This window comes from Schistocerca gregaria, chromosome 11, assembly GCF_023897955.1.
Source record: "Schistocerca gregaria isolate iqSchGreg1 chromosome 11, iqSchGreg1.2, whole genome shotgun sequence".
NCBI classification, from domain to species: Eukaryota; Metazoa; Arthropoda; class Insecta; order Orthoptera; family Acrididae; genus Schistocerca; species Schistocerca gregaria.
Window position 1 is genome coordinate 23,910,676 of NC_064930.1, and position 12,763 is coordinate 23,923,438.

General features: G+C 42.2%; 1 protein-coding gene across 3 annotated transcripts in view; it reads right to left on the minus strand.

Moving 5' to 3' along the window:
- LOC126295308 (uncharacterized) overlaps window positions 1-12,763 on the minus strand; it is a 79,644-nt gene that overhangs the window by 21,241 nt on the left and 45,640 nt on the right. For 2 of the 3 annotated variants that reach the window (XM_049987754.1, XM_049987752.1), the window contains exon 5: window positions 4,934-5,173. In XM_049987754.1, coding sequence (XP_049843711.1) covers window positions 4,934-5,173 — 240 coding nt within the window. The remainder of the gene's footprint in view (window positions 1-4,933; window positions 5,174-12,763) is intronic. The other variant, XM_049987753.1, reaches the window with a different exon arrangement.

Below are 12,763 nucleotides of genomic sequence, written 5' to 3' on the forward strand. Positions count from 1 at the left end.
CCCAGTGATCCTATTGGTTAAGAATGACACGGAGCTCGGTCGGTACCGCCAGGGTCTTTTGAGACCTGTTTGGATGGGGAGTTAGTAATAAAGATGTGTTCCCATATAATGAGTCGTGAGTTGTTTGAAATATATAATGCATCACTAACTCAAGACATTTTGCCAAAGAGACTGAAATATTCTGTCATTAAAACTATCTTTAAAGATGTCAATGCTACGTCAAATAGCATGTGAAAATTGCTGGATTTGGACGGGTTACTCCTGTAACTGAAGTATCAGATCTGAAGATGGTTCTGAATGAACCGAAACCGGTCATATGAATAAAAAATAAATAAAAATAAAAAAATTGCAATCTAGATGGTTTTTAAGTAACATTATAAAAATAAGTCAATAGAGGAGCAGGAGCATAAGATCTGTGTCCTTCAGGTGCAGTTAGAAAACACAAGGGAGGAACTAGGCAAGATGAGGAGGGATAACGGGTGCTGGGGTATGGCAAATGGGAGCTGGTAAGAAGGCTGATAGAAGGATATAAGCAGACAGTTTCGTTTGGTGTATCGTCAACAGATTTTACCAACTGTCAAAGTTTAGATGAAAGGTGTAGGGAATATGCAACAGACCTAAAGGGTTAAGAAGCGTAAGTCAGCTGTAATTTCAAATAGAAAGAAAATGGCGGTGTTCTCACGGCGCAGCTGTAGGCCAGCAATTGCAGGAAGTGTTGGGGAGTGAGTACCGGGCCGACAGCATCGTGAAGCTCAGAGCGAGGTTGCCACAGGTGACTGATAACACAGGGGACTTATGTAGGAATTTTACAAAAGTGGACCCAGTAGTGACTGTGTGTGGAAAAGGAGTGTCTCGATAAAGGCAGGGAGTACGACAGAGATAGTGATGTGGAAAAGACAGCTACTCAAACTGGTAGCACAAATGTGCACCTCATGCAGACGTTTCAGCAACACGACAGGCCTCGATCTAATACGACTGTTACGCACATTAACACGGGACTCGAGAGGGCAGTGACGACGGAGGCTACGGCTCACACTGCAGTACTACCGGCTGAGTATACTGATAACGGGATTCACTGGGCACGGACTGCATCTTCGTACGTATGGGAAGGGCGTGTGGGTGGGAGGCTGGCAAAGCTTATAGGTGACAACATAGTGGGGGGGTGGAGGGGGGGACTCGCTCCTGGGAAACTTCCTGTAGTAGTTGGTGCTGAAGCTGCACCTTTTCCAGACTGAAGTCACCCAGTGGGCATTCCTGTGTAACGGAAGTCTCTCTAACAAAGTAACCACCTTCAAAAAAAGTTAACGAATCTAACTTACAGAGCAATTATAGTATTTCATCAAGAAATAAGCGATATTAGAAATAAAGTTAGTGAACTGCTCACTGATGTTGACTCACATTATTGGTATATCAGAGCACCACAAAATGTGACATTTCACGGAGGTTTTCTATACTTCTTGATGTACTTGTCTGTGACTCAACATCTCTGCTAATGGTGAGTAGCAATCTATCCTTTTCATACTATTTTCATTAAACAACACTTTTAATTATACTTACCTGTAAGCCCCCTACTCTGATTTCAGTACATTGCTGTTAAAGCTAGAGATAATTCTTTGTTCAACAGAAAGTACCAAAAATTAGTTGATTATGGTGACTTTAACATTAATTTTAAAAGTAAGAAAAAGATCTTTGAAAGATCTCCTAAATTCATATCATGTCATGCAGATTGTGTCTTTCAAACTAGAGTGCAGGGAAACAGTAGAACAACTGCACACAACATTTTTATTCATTCTTCATTACTAGAGTAACACGTTAAATGGCCTTTCACATCACGATGCACAAATTTTAACACTAAAAGTAATTTGGACACATGTGCACACACTCTGTGCATGCTCACGTGCATGAAGTATAATTATAAACTATTTAGAAATCTCAATCCAGTGACAACCGACTTTTTTAAACCTCATTAAAGAACAAGAGCAGCAAAAAGTTAATAGAGAATGTAACACGTGATAAATACACCGCTCAAAATCATTAGGGGAACATGATGTGGGGCATCTGCCATACTCCACTGAGCAATAATTGTGGTCTGTATGTGTTATCAAATTATATCATCCTGGATTTTCCACTGTTTGATTTTTACCAAATTATATCTTTATCTTTCACAAATCAAGTACAAAACAAATCATCATTACATCCTCATTCCCTTACATAACAAGAACAGAGATGCCTGACAGATTTCAAAAACAAAGTAGAAACAGTCATTTATCTTGTCATCCTGGATTCTTGGACTTTGAAAGCTTCAGTTACATATGTCCCCCTGTGAGCATTAAGCCGGCCATTATGGCCGAGCGGTTCCACGCGCTTCAGTCCGGACATGCACTGCTGCTACGGTCGCAGGTTCGAATCCTGCCTCGGCCTCGGGCACGGATGTGTGTGATGTCCTTAGGTTAATTAGGTTTAAGTAGTTCTAAGTTCTAGGGGACTTATGACCTCAGATGTTAAGCCCCATAGTGCTCAGAGCCATTCGAACCATTTGTGAACATTAATCACAACCTGAAAAGTATGTTGCACAATCCACATAAGTCTATGGAGGTCACACTGTGGTATTGGTCTCCACTCTTCAATGGCAGTCTGTGGCAGAACAGGACAACAAACACTTCACCGAGCACATCCCACACTTGCTCTACAGAGTTTAGGTCGGGACTCACGACTGACCATTCCACTGCTTCGATGTCCAGGCACCGAAAGAGACTCCCGCTGATGCCCGCCAAACGGGCCCTGGCATTACTGTGTGTGAGAACGAATTCAGGTCCACCGGCGTATGCAGCAGCCACCGTACGGTCGAACAGGATCTGTTCGGTGTACTGCCTGCTGGTAAGGCGGCATATCCTCGTGCACTGCGACTCATACGATCGTAAGAATCGTCATATCTCATAAATGATTCAAGATGTAGAAATTAGTTTCTTTTGCAAATGATAGCTTGCTACGAAGCACCTATGTTGTATGAAATGCTCATAACTGAGATACAAAAGTAACTAGTCTGCACCAATGTGAGCTCGGCAGTTCGGGACACAGGCAGACATCCAAAGCGCTGTAAGAAAACCACAGCAGTGTGTGTACACACATCCACATCACCTGAAGAACGGCGTAGCATGACACGCATACGCATCACAGCAGTGAAAGGGTTAACAATCTCAGATTTTCCGATGGCACGGTGCTTTCGGCCATAATCAAAGAGGAATTTGCTGAGTTACTAACAAGAGCAATGGGCATTAGCCTATTATACGGATCTGACATCATTCTTGTCTAGTCCAAACTAGTGATAATAGATCAAAGGCCACAGGTCTAACTCACATTTCAATTAGAGGACCTGAAAGTCGTGCATTCTATCATCTGTCTTGGGTCAACCGTCTACAACACGGGAAGCTGTGAAGACGTGATAAGGAGACATATCACGCTACGACGAGTGGCTACGAAGTATCTCCTGGAAGAACAGAGTGATAACAGACAGCAGAAAGGTTCAGCTTGTCGAAACACATTTCCCGTCTTATTTTGCAGTTGCAAAACGTGGTCCCGACGACAAGCGGCACATCGACGCATTTGAGCTTTAATGTCAGTTCACACGACGCACGTAAAATAAACTGAAAGAAGAACACAGGTGTCAATTATTGATCAACTTAATATCTCCGGGCACCTTTCTTTTCTCGACAACCAAAACACTCTCTAGTTCTTCGGTCATCTAGAGACAATAATCATGAAAGGAACACTCGAGGGCACGAGACCGAGTGGGGTAGCAGCGAGTACGTGGAGAGATCAAATAAAATCGGTCTGCCAGTTCACCTTTCCAGCAGGCGCTAAGCCGGGCACCACACAGCAGCTGGATTTTTGTGGTTTTCTATATTTACACTATACTGATTCCAGAACTCAAATATCAATCCCCCAAATCAGGTTCGTGCAACTCTAAAAAATTCTCACAGAAAGTGTATTCGAAGTTTTATGAGTACCTTTGATTCTCTAAAACTAAAACAATATTTCAACAGGTCACTCTGTTCTCTGCCATACTGCTCACCTGCTGCCAGGCAGCCAGGGTTCAATTTTTGAAATGAAGGTCCACGATCTAAGAGTGTTTCTGCAAAGCAGAAAATATCAAAATTGAAAAATAAATAAATAAATTGCTATCATTCGAGCCTGGCAATTGCTAGTTCAGGTCTCATTACAGTCATTACCTTATTCTTTTTTTTCCATGCAATTAGAATACATATGTAATTTCAATATAAAATTCATCAAATATATGGTAATTAAAAGATATTCTAATTAGTATTATGAGAATTGTGCATAATCTTATTTCTAATTTCATATGACATGCCAAATTCCAGTTTTCATCTTCACGTATTTTTGGCTTCATGGAAAAACCCGTACAATGTGCACCTTCGTTTAGAAATGAGCATTTGCCAGGAACCGAAGCCGGGCCACCCACTGGACAGGACAGGCAAGCCACTCTACCACCGAGGCACGCAGCTCGTCAAACTATTAGCTTATCTTCAGAGAATTAATACACTCCGAAACCTTCAAATTAAATTTTCTCAATAATTTTTGAGAAAACTTTGAACAGCTTTGGGTGATTGGTTTTGGCTCTGAATGTCACACACCACAAACATAAAAAATTACAAAAACCTGATTCCCATGTGGTATCATTGCAAGATAAGTTATTAACTGTCTGGGATTGCGATACTTCATTCGCAGGATCGTAAGAGTCAGAAATGAGTGTACTGACTTGTCAACTTGTCCTTAAGAACTTACACTGTCATACTGAATTATTTGAGTTGCACAACGGTGATCAGGAGGTCACTATCGACAGTTTTGCAAGTCAGTCATCTTGACAACTCGTACTAATCATCAGATAATTTTTCCCGGCAGCCACACGACTCACCTCGGCAGGGCCGAGTGCCGTGATGCGGACTCTCTTGCTCGCGGACCCCACAGCGCTGCCGGGCCGGTCCTCCGCCCCCGCCGTGCCGCCGCCCCCTGTAGTGGTGCTGACGCCCCCGCCGGTGGACGACGTCGCCGCGGCGGCCTCCGCCCCCGCACCACCGCCCGCGTTGGGCGGAGTGGACGGGCGCCGCTTCAGGACGATGCGCCGCGGGGTGCCCGAGCTGGGCGTCGCATCCTGCTGGGAGAGGCGAGGGAGCAGATACAATCCCAGACTCTATCTATTTCGTACCGGGGACATCTATTTCGTACCGGGGACACACAAAAGTACAACATATACGAACTACGACTGTCGTCTGAAAACTAATGCCTCCACCTTCGTAACTCTTGAACAGTAGGCAGCATCGGTATGCGGCAGGTACTGGCTTGTTGTAGGCAGGAAGCCTTAGCATTGAACAGTTGTGTCGCACAGTGAAAAGTGTGTAACCTGTGCAGACGGTCGGTAAATGTGATTTAAGCGACGTGCAGTCACTGAATTCTTTGCTGCAGAAGGCGTTATCCCAAAGGAGATTCATCAGAGAATGAAAGCAGTCTATGGTGATTGTGTCGATGTGAGTACTGTGTGTCGTTGGGCGGTATGCTTAAAGATGTTGAGGCAGGAACGTCTGACCTGTGTGACAAACATACAATCGGATGTCTTGTGACAGCAACCATAGAGTTTCACAGGCAAAATGTTGACAATCTGATTCAGAATGATTGTAGTATCAGTCAGAGAAAAACAGCAAGCAAATTGGCATTTCACAAGAACGTGTGGGTCACATTATTGCTTTGCGTGGCTATCGGACAGTATTCTGAAACACAGATGGTGTTATACTTGTTGATTTCCTTGAGTGAGGAACAACAACAAATGCAGAGCGTTACATCACAACGCTGTGAACTCTGAAACGACGGCTAAGGAGGGTCCGGAAGGGAAAGGGAAATGTTTTCCTTCACCATGACAATGCCAAACCACACACTTCATGTGCCACCACAGCAGAACTTTTAAAGAGACTGAATCTCACCACCTTTTGGCATCCTCCATACAGTCCAGATTTAGCACCGTCTGACTTCCATCTGTTCCCGATAATGAAACACGATCTGCGGGAACAACATTATGCTTCTCATGAAGACGTTGAGGGAACTGTGAGACTGTGGTTGGAGAAACAGTGTCGACTTCTTCTGTGATAGCTTCAGAAAACTTGTCACTGTTGACAGAAATGTATCCAATTGGCTGGTGATTATGTGGAAAGGTGAATATTGGTAATTAACTATCACATTCAAAGGATTATTTCTGCATTTAATTTATTACAATGTTCCCATCCAAACCCGATCAATGAAGGTGGAGGCATTCCTTTTTATTCAACCCTCATAGTACATAAACAAATAAGTTACTTGACATGCAGCTAAAGAACACACCGCAGGTGTGATAGAATTTTCAGTCATACTGTTGTCTTTACCGACTCAGGAGTGTATGGTAAATATTTGTTTAGAAAACATATGTAATACGTTTTTGTCCATTATAATTTTGAAATACATGCAAAATGTTTATTTTGTTTGTGTTTCATGTTGAAAAGCAGGGACTGGAGCAACGTAGCATTGTGTTGCATAACAGTCTGCAAGGGTATTCCTTACTGACAAACGATACTGACGAACAAAAAACTGATATAAGCCAGCACAACTACTGTGTGAATTTACTGCTTTTGTGCACGTGGACAACCAGGACAGGGAAGGTGTACGCCTTCAAGATGGGACAGTGTCGGCAGTAACTTCACAAGGGGAAATACTTGCACAGACGCAATAACACAGCTCTGTGAATTACCAACCTACATCGGGGAAGCGTGTCACCCTAGAATACACGCAGAAAAACATGACGATCACTGTAATCTCTTTATAACAAAGGAATAATTAATTGATCTGCCATTCTGAATTCAGAATTTGTATGATGTATTTGTGTACAAAACATTTCCAAGTTAGTTAAGTTTTCTCAGAAAAAAAAGAAGAATAATATCCACTCCATTAATTGAAGTAAGTCAAATCTAAACTTTTAAATCCAACAGGAACACTATGACAAATTACAATACTTCCTTGGAAATGGACTACTATCTTGCTGGTCAGAGCATTTAGTGGACAGCCCGTGACAGACAGAAGTTACTGCTGTGACGTGCAATCCACAGTGGAATAAGCACATAGGGTCGGCTGTAGGAAAGGAGAATTGTAGGAAGTTGTAGTTCATCTGGAAAGGAGACTGCTGCACAGCACTTGTGCAAGCGACTATGAAGAGTTGTTTGCCTGAACCCCCAGATTGGACTAAAGCAATACACTGAAGCATTTCACAGGCATGCTACTAGAGTTGTTACCAGTAGATTCAATCAACATTTGAGTATTAGAAAAATGCTGCGTGAACTTACGTGGGAATCCATGGAGGGAAAAAGACACTTTTTTCAAAAAACACCATTGAGAAAGTTTAGAGGAACAACTTTTGTGGCACACTGCTGAACAATTCTATTGGCACCAATAAATGTGTCGCATAATGACTGCAAAGAGAAGAAAAAAGAAATCGGCTCGTACAGGAACATATAGAGTTATTTTTCCTTTGCTCAATTAGCATGTGGAAAAGGAAAAAGACTGATGGGCAGTGTTGCAAGGTATTCCACAGACTTCGGTAACTACAAACTGTTCGATAGCAAAACAGTCACGAAAAAGTGGATAAGGAGCACCATTCCTGGGAATGGCCGATGCAGTCAGCACGAGGATCCTCCAATCACCACTGAAATCAATGAACAAAAAAGTGATAATGATAAGGTTAAAATTTGCTAAAACATCCTACATCATAATCAACAAATGTTCACCAGTAAACCGAGATAGCAAGGCAGAGAAAGAAGGTGTCTGTAAGTAACAGTAGGAACTAGAGAAAACCATAAGAAAGATCCCTAAGGGAGACATTCAAATTTAATTAGGGGATTTAAAATCATAATTATGGACAGAAAAGAGATTCAGAAGAACAAGGAAATACCCAGGTCAGAGACTCACTAACAAGATCGGCCAGAGACTGGCCGAATTATGGTATCGACACAATACGAGGATAATATCAACTCACTTCAAGAAAGCCGAGATGTGGGGATCACTAGTCAGATCCCTCGGAGAATAGCAAATCGACCGGGTAGCAATTACATACAGCGACACCAAAGTTTGATAAGACAAAACAAAAATTGTCAAGGACAAAAGGGCGAATGGGAGGAAGAGACAACCGTGACCTCGGAACAATTCAAAGAGAAGATAATCGCTTAATCTGAAGTGAAAATTCCTCGATCAAATAGGAGAGACACCCACCGTGGAATAACATGTGATAAAGCACAAGGACTATGGCATACAACAATACATACAGCACCAAAACAGAAGTTAATCTGGCAATGTACCACAGAGGTGAGAAAGACACGAGGGAGTAAAAAATAAATAAGCAACGAATCAATAAAAAGAAACAGAAGTTGATTTGCGAAACTATAAAACGAGAGGCTTCAACCACACATTTAATACCACAATCATAGGATATCAACCACAAAATCTGTGTTTCGGAAAATAAGGATTGAGAACTGCACTGGATAACAAAGGAAACTGCGAGACACTGGTCGTAGTACTTCGACAAACTACTGAAATGTGTTGAACCGGCAGAGAGGTTCTCAAGGAGTACAGAGATCGAGAGAAATGCCGAGCCAGACGCGCCACAGAAATGGGAAACCGAGAGACAAATCGTGAAAATGAGAGGAAATAGGAATCTACACACATTTAGCAAAAAATCAAAATAGTGTTTTAAACAAACAAAACTCGGGAATAAACTGTATATTGAGAACTGACAAAATTCTTATCAGCTATAAATAATTCAGAAAAAAAGACAAATTTCAATCAGTGATATAAATTCAGTAGTATACCATATCTGACACACAAATCAATATTGTAACAAAAATGCAGAATAAGACAAAACAAATAGTTGATCCCTACATTGTGCTGGTTGGGCCGGTGTTCCACCATCATATTTTTTTCACAAAGATTTGTCAAAGCTTTGTCAAAGCTATGATCAAATATTCGTCAAATTTCTTTGAGAAAGATCTTTGATGTGGAGCTACAGCGCAGTATTACACTGTCATATTTTTCATCAAACTTTAAGATAGCTGACGACAACAACCTTTTATGCGCAGCAGTTGTGTGCACTTTGTGCTCATTTCGAAGAAAAGCGGGGAAAAAAAGGAAACGTACCTGGGTGAAAAATTTGTTAGGTGAGCTTCAACTGGAGGACGTTAAGTCGTACATAAATTATTTAAGAATGGATCACAATACATTTCAGTATACGCCCAGTTAAGTGTCTCGTCATATCAGAAAGCACAATACTCACGTAAGAACAGCTATATCTGCAGAAGGCAGGCTCACAGTAACACAGCAATTTCTTGCTACAGGACAGGGTTACTCTAGCTAACAGTACAGCACGAGAATACCACAGTGCATACTAACAAAAAGAATAAAAATAAATGTGTGAAGCAATTTAAAATACACTAAAGAATCAATGTCTGAAGGTAAATAAATATTCAATACACTTTACGTGCATTAAGAACTATTTTTATTGTCGAACAAAGTAATAATTACATTTTGTGTCCCACAACTACAAAATTAATAAAAGTGTATGAATCTGATTAGGGGCTTTACAATGTGAGGCATTATGAGCACAAAAACAGATTAAGAAGACTGGAGAGCTCAGAAAAATTATATATATATTGTAGGGCATCTTCCTCCTGTACACCAGTTTCCTGGAAGGCTGCCTGGATTTGTCCAGATGTGGCTGTGGAACTATCACCTGCAGCATATCCCACCTGTCCGTCAAAAAACGTTGTACAGCACCTCGTCAGCTTCATATGTTTCACAAACGTACTACTGGTGGCAGATAGCTGCACTGATGCCAACACTCCAAGTGGTAACATTTCAGACTGCAGCGAACAGAAGACGAGCGACTTTTACTATCATTTCTACGTGCCAGATTTGACAAAGTTTCTTGTTACACCATCAAATTTCTTTGACATAAATATTTGACATATCATGATAGTGTAACACCGGCCTGGCCTTCCACACACAATGCTGGGATTTCTGATCAGCTGGTGGGGTGGCTGCCATGTCTGGTGAGGATGAAGTGGGAGCAAGGAGATGGGTTCGGGGTGGCAGGTACACAGGCTAGGCACGAGGTACGGTGAAGATGACACGGGGACGCGGATTGCGAGAGGGCGACAGGACAGGAGGGGGGAAAATTGTTGGGTGTGGGGACAACGAGTTAATGAGGAGGGGAGACCGGGATGTATTGCAAGGATAATTCCCACCTGTATAATTCAGAAAAGCTGTCGGTGAAGGGAAGGAACCAGGTTCATTAGTAGCTACTGCACGTCACGCTACAGGGGGGTCAACCGATTCTCGGCCACAGTTTGGTGGTGACCGTTCGCCCTGACAGGTAGGTGGTATGTTGTCGTGATGACATAAAATGCTGTGCAGTTATTGCAGCAGATTTGGTATACGAAATGGCCATCTAAAACCCCAAACCCCACGTCTGGCTCGAGTTCACTGACGATACCCTCGTGATCTGAATTTAGGATTCGTTGCCTCGTATTCCCACGGAAGACCTAGGTGCGAGACATGCCCAATTCGACCGCACGGCACTTTCTACTCCCCCCGTCACCAGCTTATCCTAACCCGTCAGAGGCTGGGCCACCTGTGAAAGCATCCTATGTCGTATACCGACTCTGCAACAATCACTGCACAGATTTTTATGTCGGGCATTACAATTGACCACAGTCCACCAAAATGTATTACCACTGCCAAACTAAGTGGAACAACATGTTCGAGTGCAACCACTAGTTCACAGTTCCCGAACCATTTGGATCCTTTCCTCCAGCACTAGTTTTTCTGAACTATGCACGTGGGAGTTATCCTCGCCACACATCTTTTGCTCCCTGTAATCCTACTGGGTGAATGGGTGTCACTTGTGTCATATGCCTGTACGCAAGATTTCCACACTCCTACACATCCAGAGGTCCACTGTTTCCGGTGCGATAGTGAAGTGGGAATGTAAAGAGATACGTACAGCACAATAGCGTACAGGCCGACCTCGTCTGTCGACTGACAGACACCGCCGACAGTTGGAGAGGGTCGTAATGTGTAATAGGCAGACGTCTATCCAGACCGTCACACAGGAATTCCAAACTGCATCAGGATCCACTGCAAGTACTACGACAGTCAGGTGGGAGGTGAGAAAAATTGAATTTCGTGGTCGAGTCGTAAGCCACGCAGCATGCCGGTAAATGCCAAACGACGCCTCGCTCGGTGTAAGGAGCGTAAACAACGGACGACTGAACAGTGGAAAAACGTTGTGTGGAGTGACGAATCACGGTACACAATATGGCGATCCAACAGCAGGATTTGAATACGAGGAATGTCTGGTGAACGTAATCTGCCAATGCGAGTAGTGCCAACAGTAAATTTCGGAGGCGGTGGTGTTATGGTGTGGTCGTGTTTTTCACAGAGGGGGCTTGCATCCCTTGTAGTTTTGCGTGGCACTATCACAGCACAGGCCCACACTGATGTTTTAAGTACCCTCTTGCTTCCCAACATTGAACAGCAATTCGGGGATGGCAACTGCATCTTTCAACACTATCGAGCACCTCTTCATAATGCACAATCTGTGGCAGAGTGGTTACACGACATTAACGTCCCTGTAATGGACTGGCCTGCACAGAGTCCAGACCTGAATTCTATCAAACCCCTTTCAAACACTGACTTCGTGCCAGGCCTCACCGACCGACATCAATACCGCTCATCAGTGCAGCATTCTGCGAAGAATGGGCTGCCATTCCCCAAGAAACCTTTCAGCACCTGATTGAACATATGCCTACGAGAGCGGGAGCTGTCATCAAGGCTTTTGATCACATAGTGTAGTTTATTAAAAGTATTTAAATCCATAATACAACTTTTTTTGTATTTCAAATGTAAATACATAATTGTTTTGAATAAAAGTATTTAAATCCAAAATATGTATATTCTAAATATCTTTATTCAAATAAAATATCACTAATTAGTGAACATTTTATATGGCATTTATTTCACTGATTTTAACAGCAATAATAGTTCATATATTAAATCTTTCATATTTCGCTTATGTGGTCTTATTATTATTCCACCAAATGAGGAAATACTTGTTCAATGGGAGAAGAACTCAGTAAACAAGTGTGATATTTCACACACACACACACACACACACACACACACACACACACACACACACACACACACACACACACACAAAAAAAAAAAAAAAAAAAAAAAAAAAATACTGTTGGATATCTGCTCAAGGAATCTAAACAGTTGTCATTGTCTTTTAAATACTGTAGTGTTTCCAGATCTACTGTAGTGTTTGCAGTATCACAGGTTATCAAAGAATTGGACCCCTCATCAAACATATAATAAGTTCAACCTTTTTTTTTTTTTATCAGAATGTTGCACATTCTTCCCATCTCCTTCTTCTAGTTTCATCTTTAACAATTCTGAAATAAAAAGTTCTTTAACATATTCTCTGCTAGCGTTCAGCACCTATTTCAGTTTGAAAAATGGGGTAACTATGGATGCAAATGTGCCATCCTTTGCGTTTGGTTCCTTTAATTTATAGAAACTCTCAAAATACCTATGAAGACTTTCTTTTACAATTTCTGTCAGCACACCACACCATTTGTGAGCTGCTTAGCATTCTCACCAGTTTTGGCGGAAG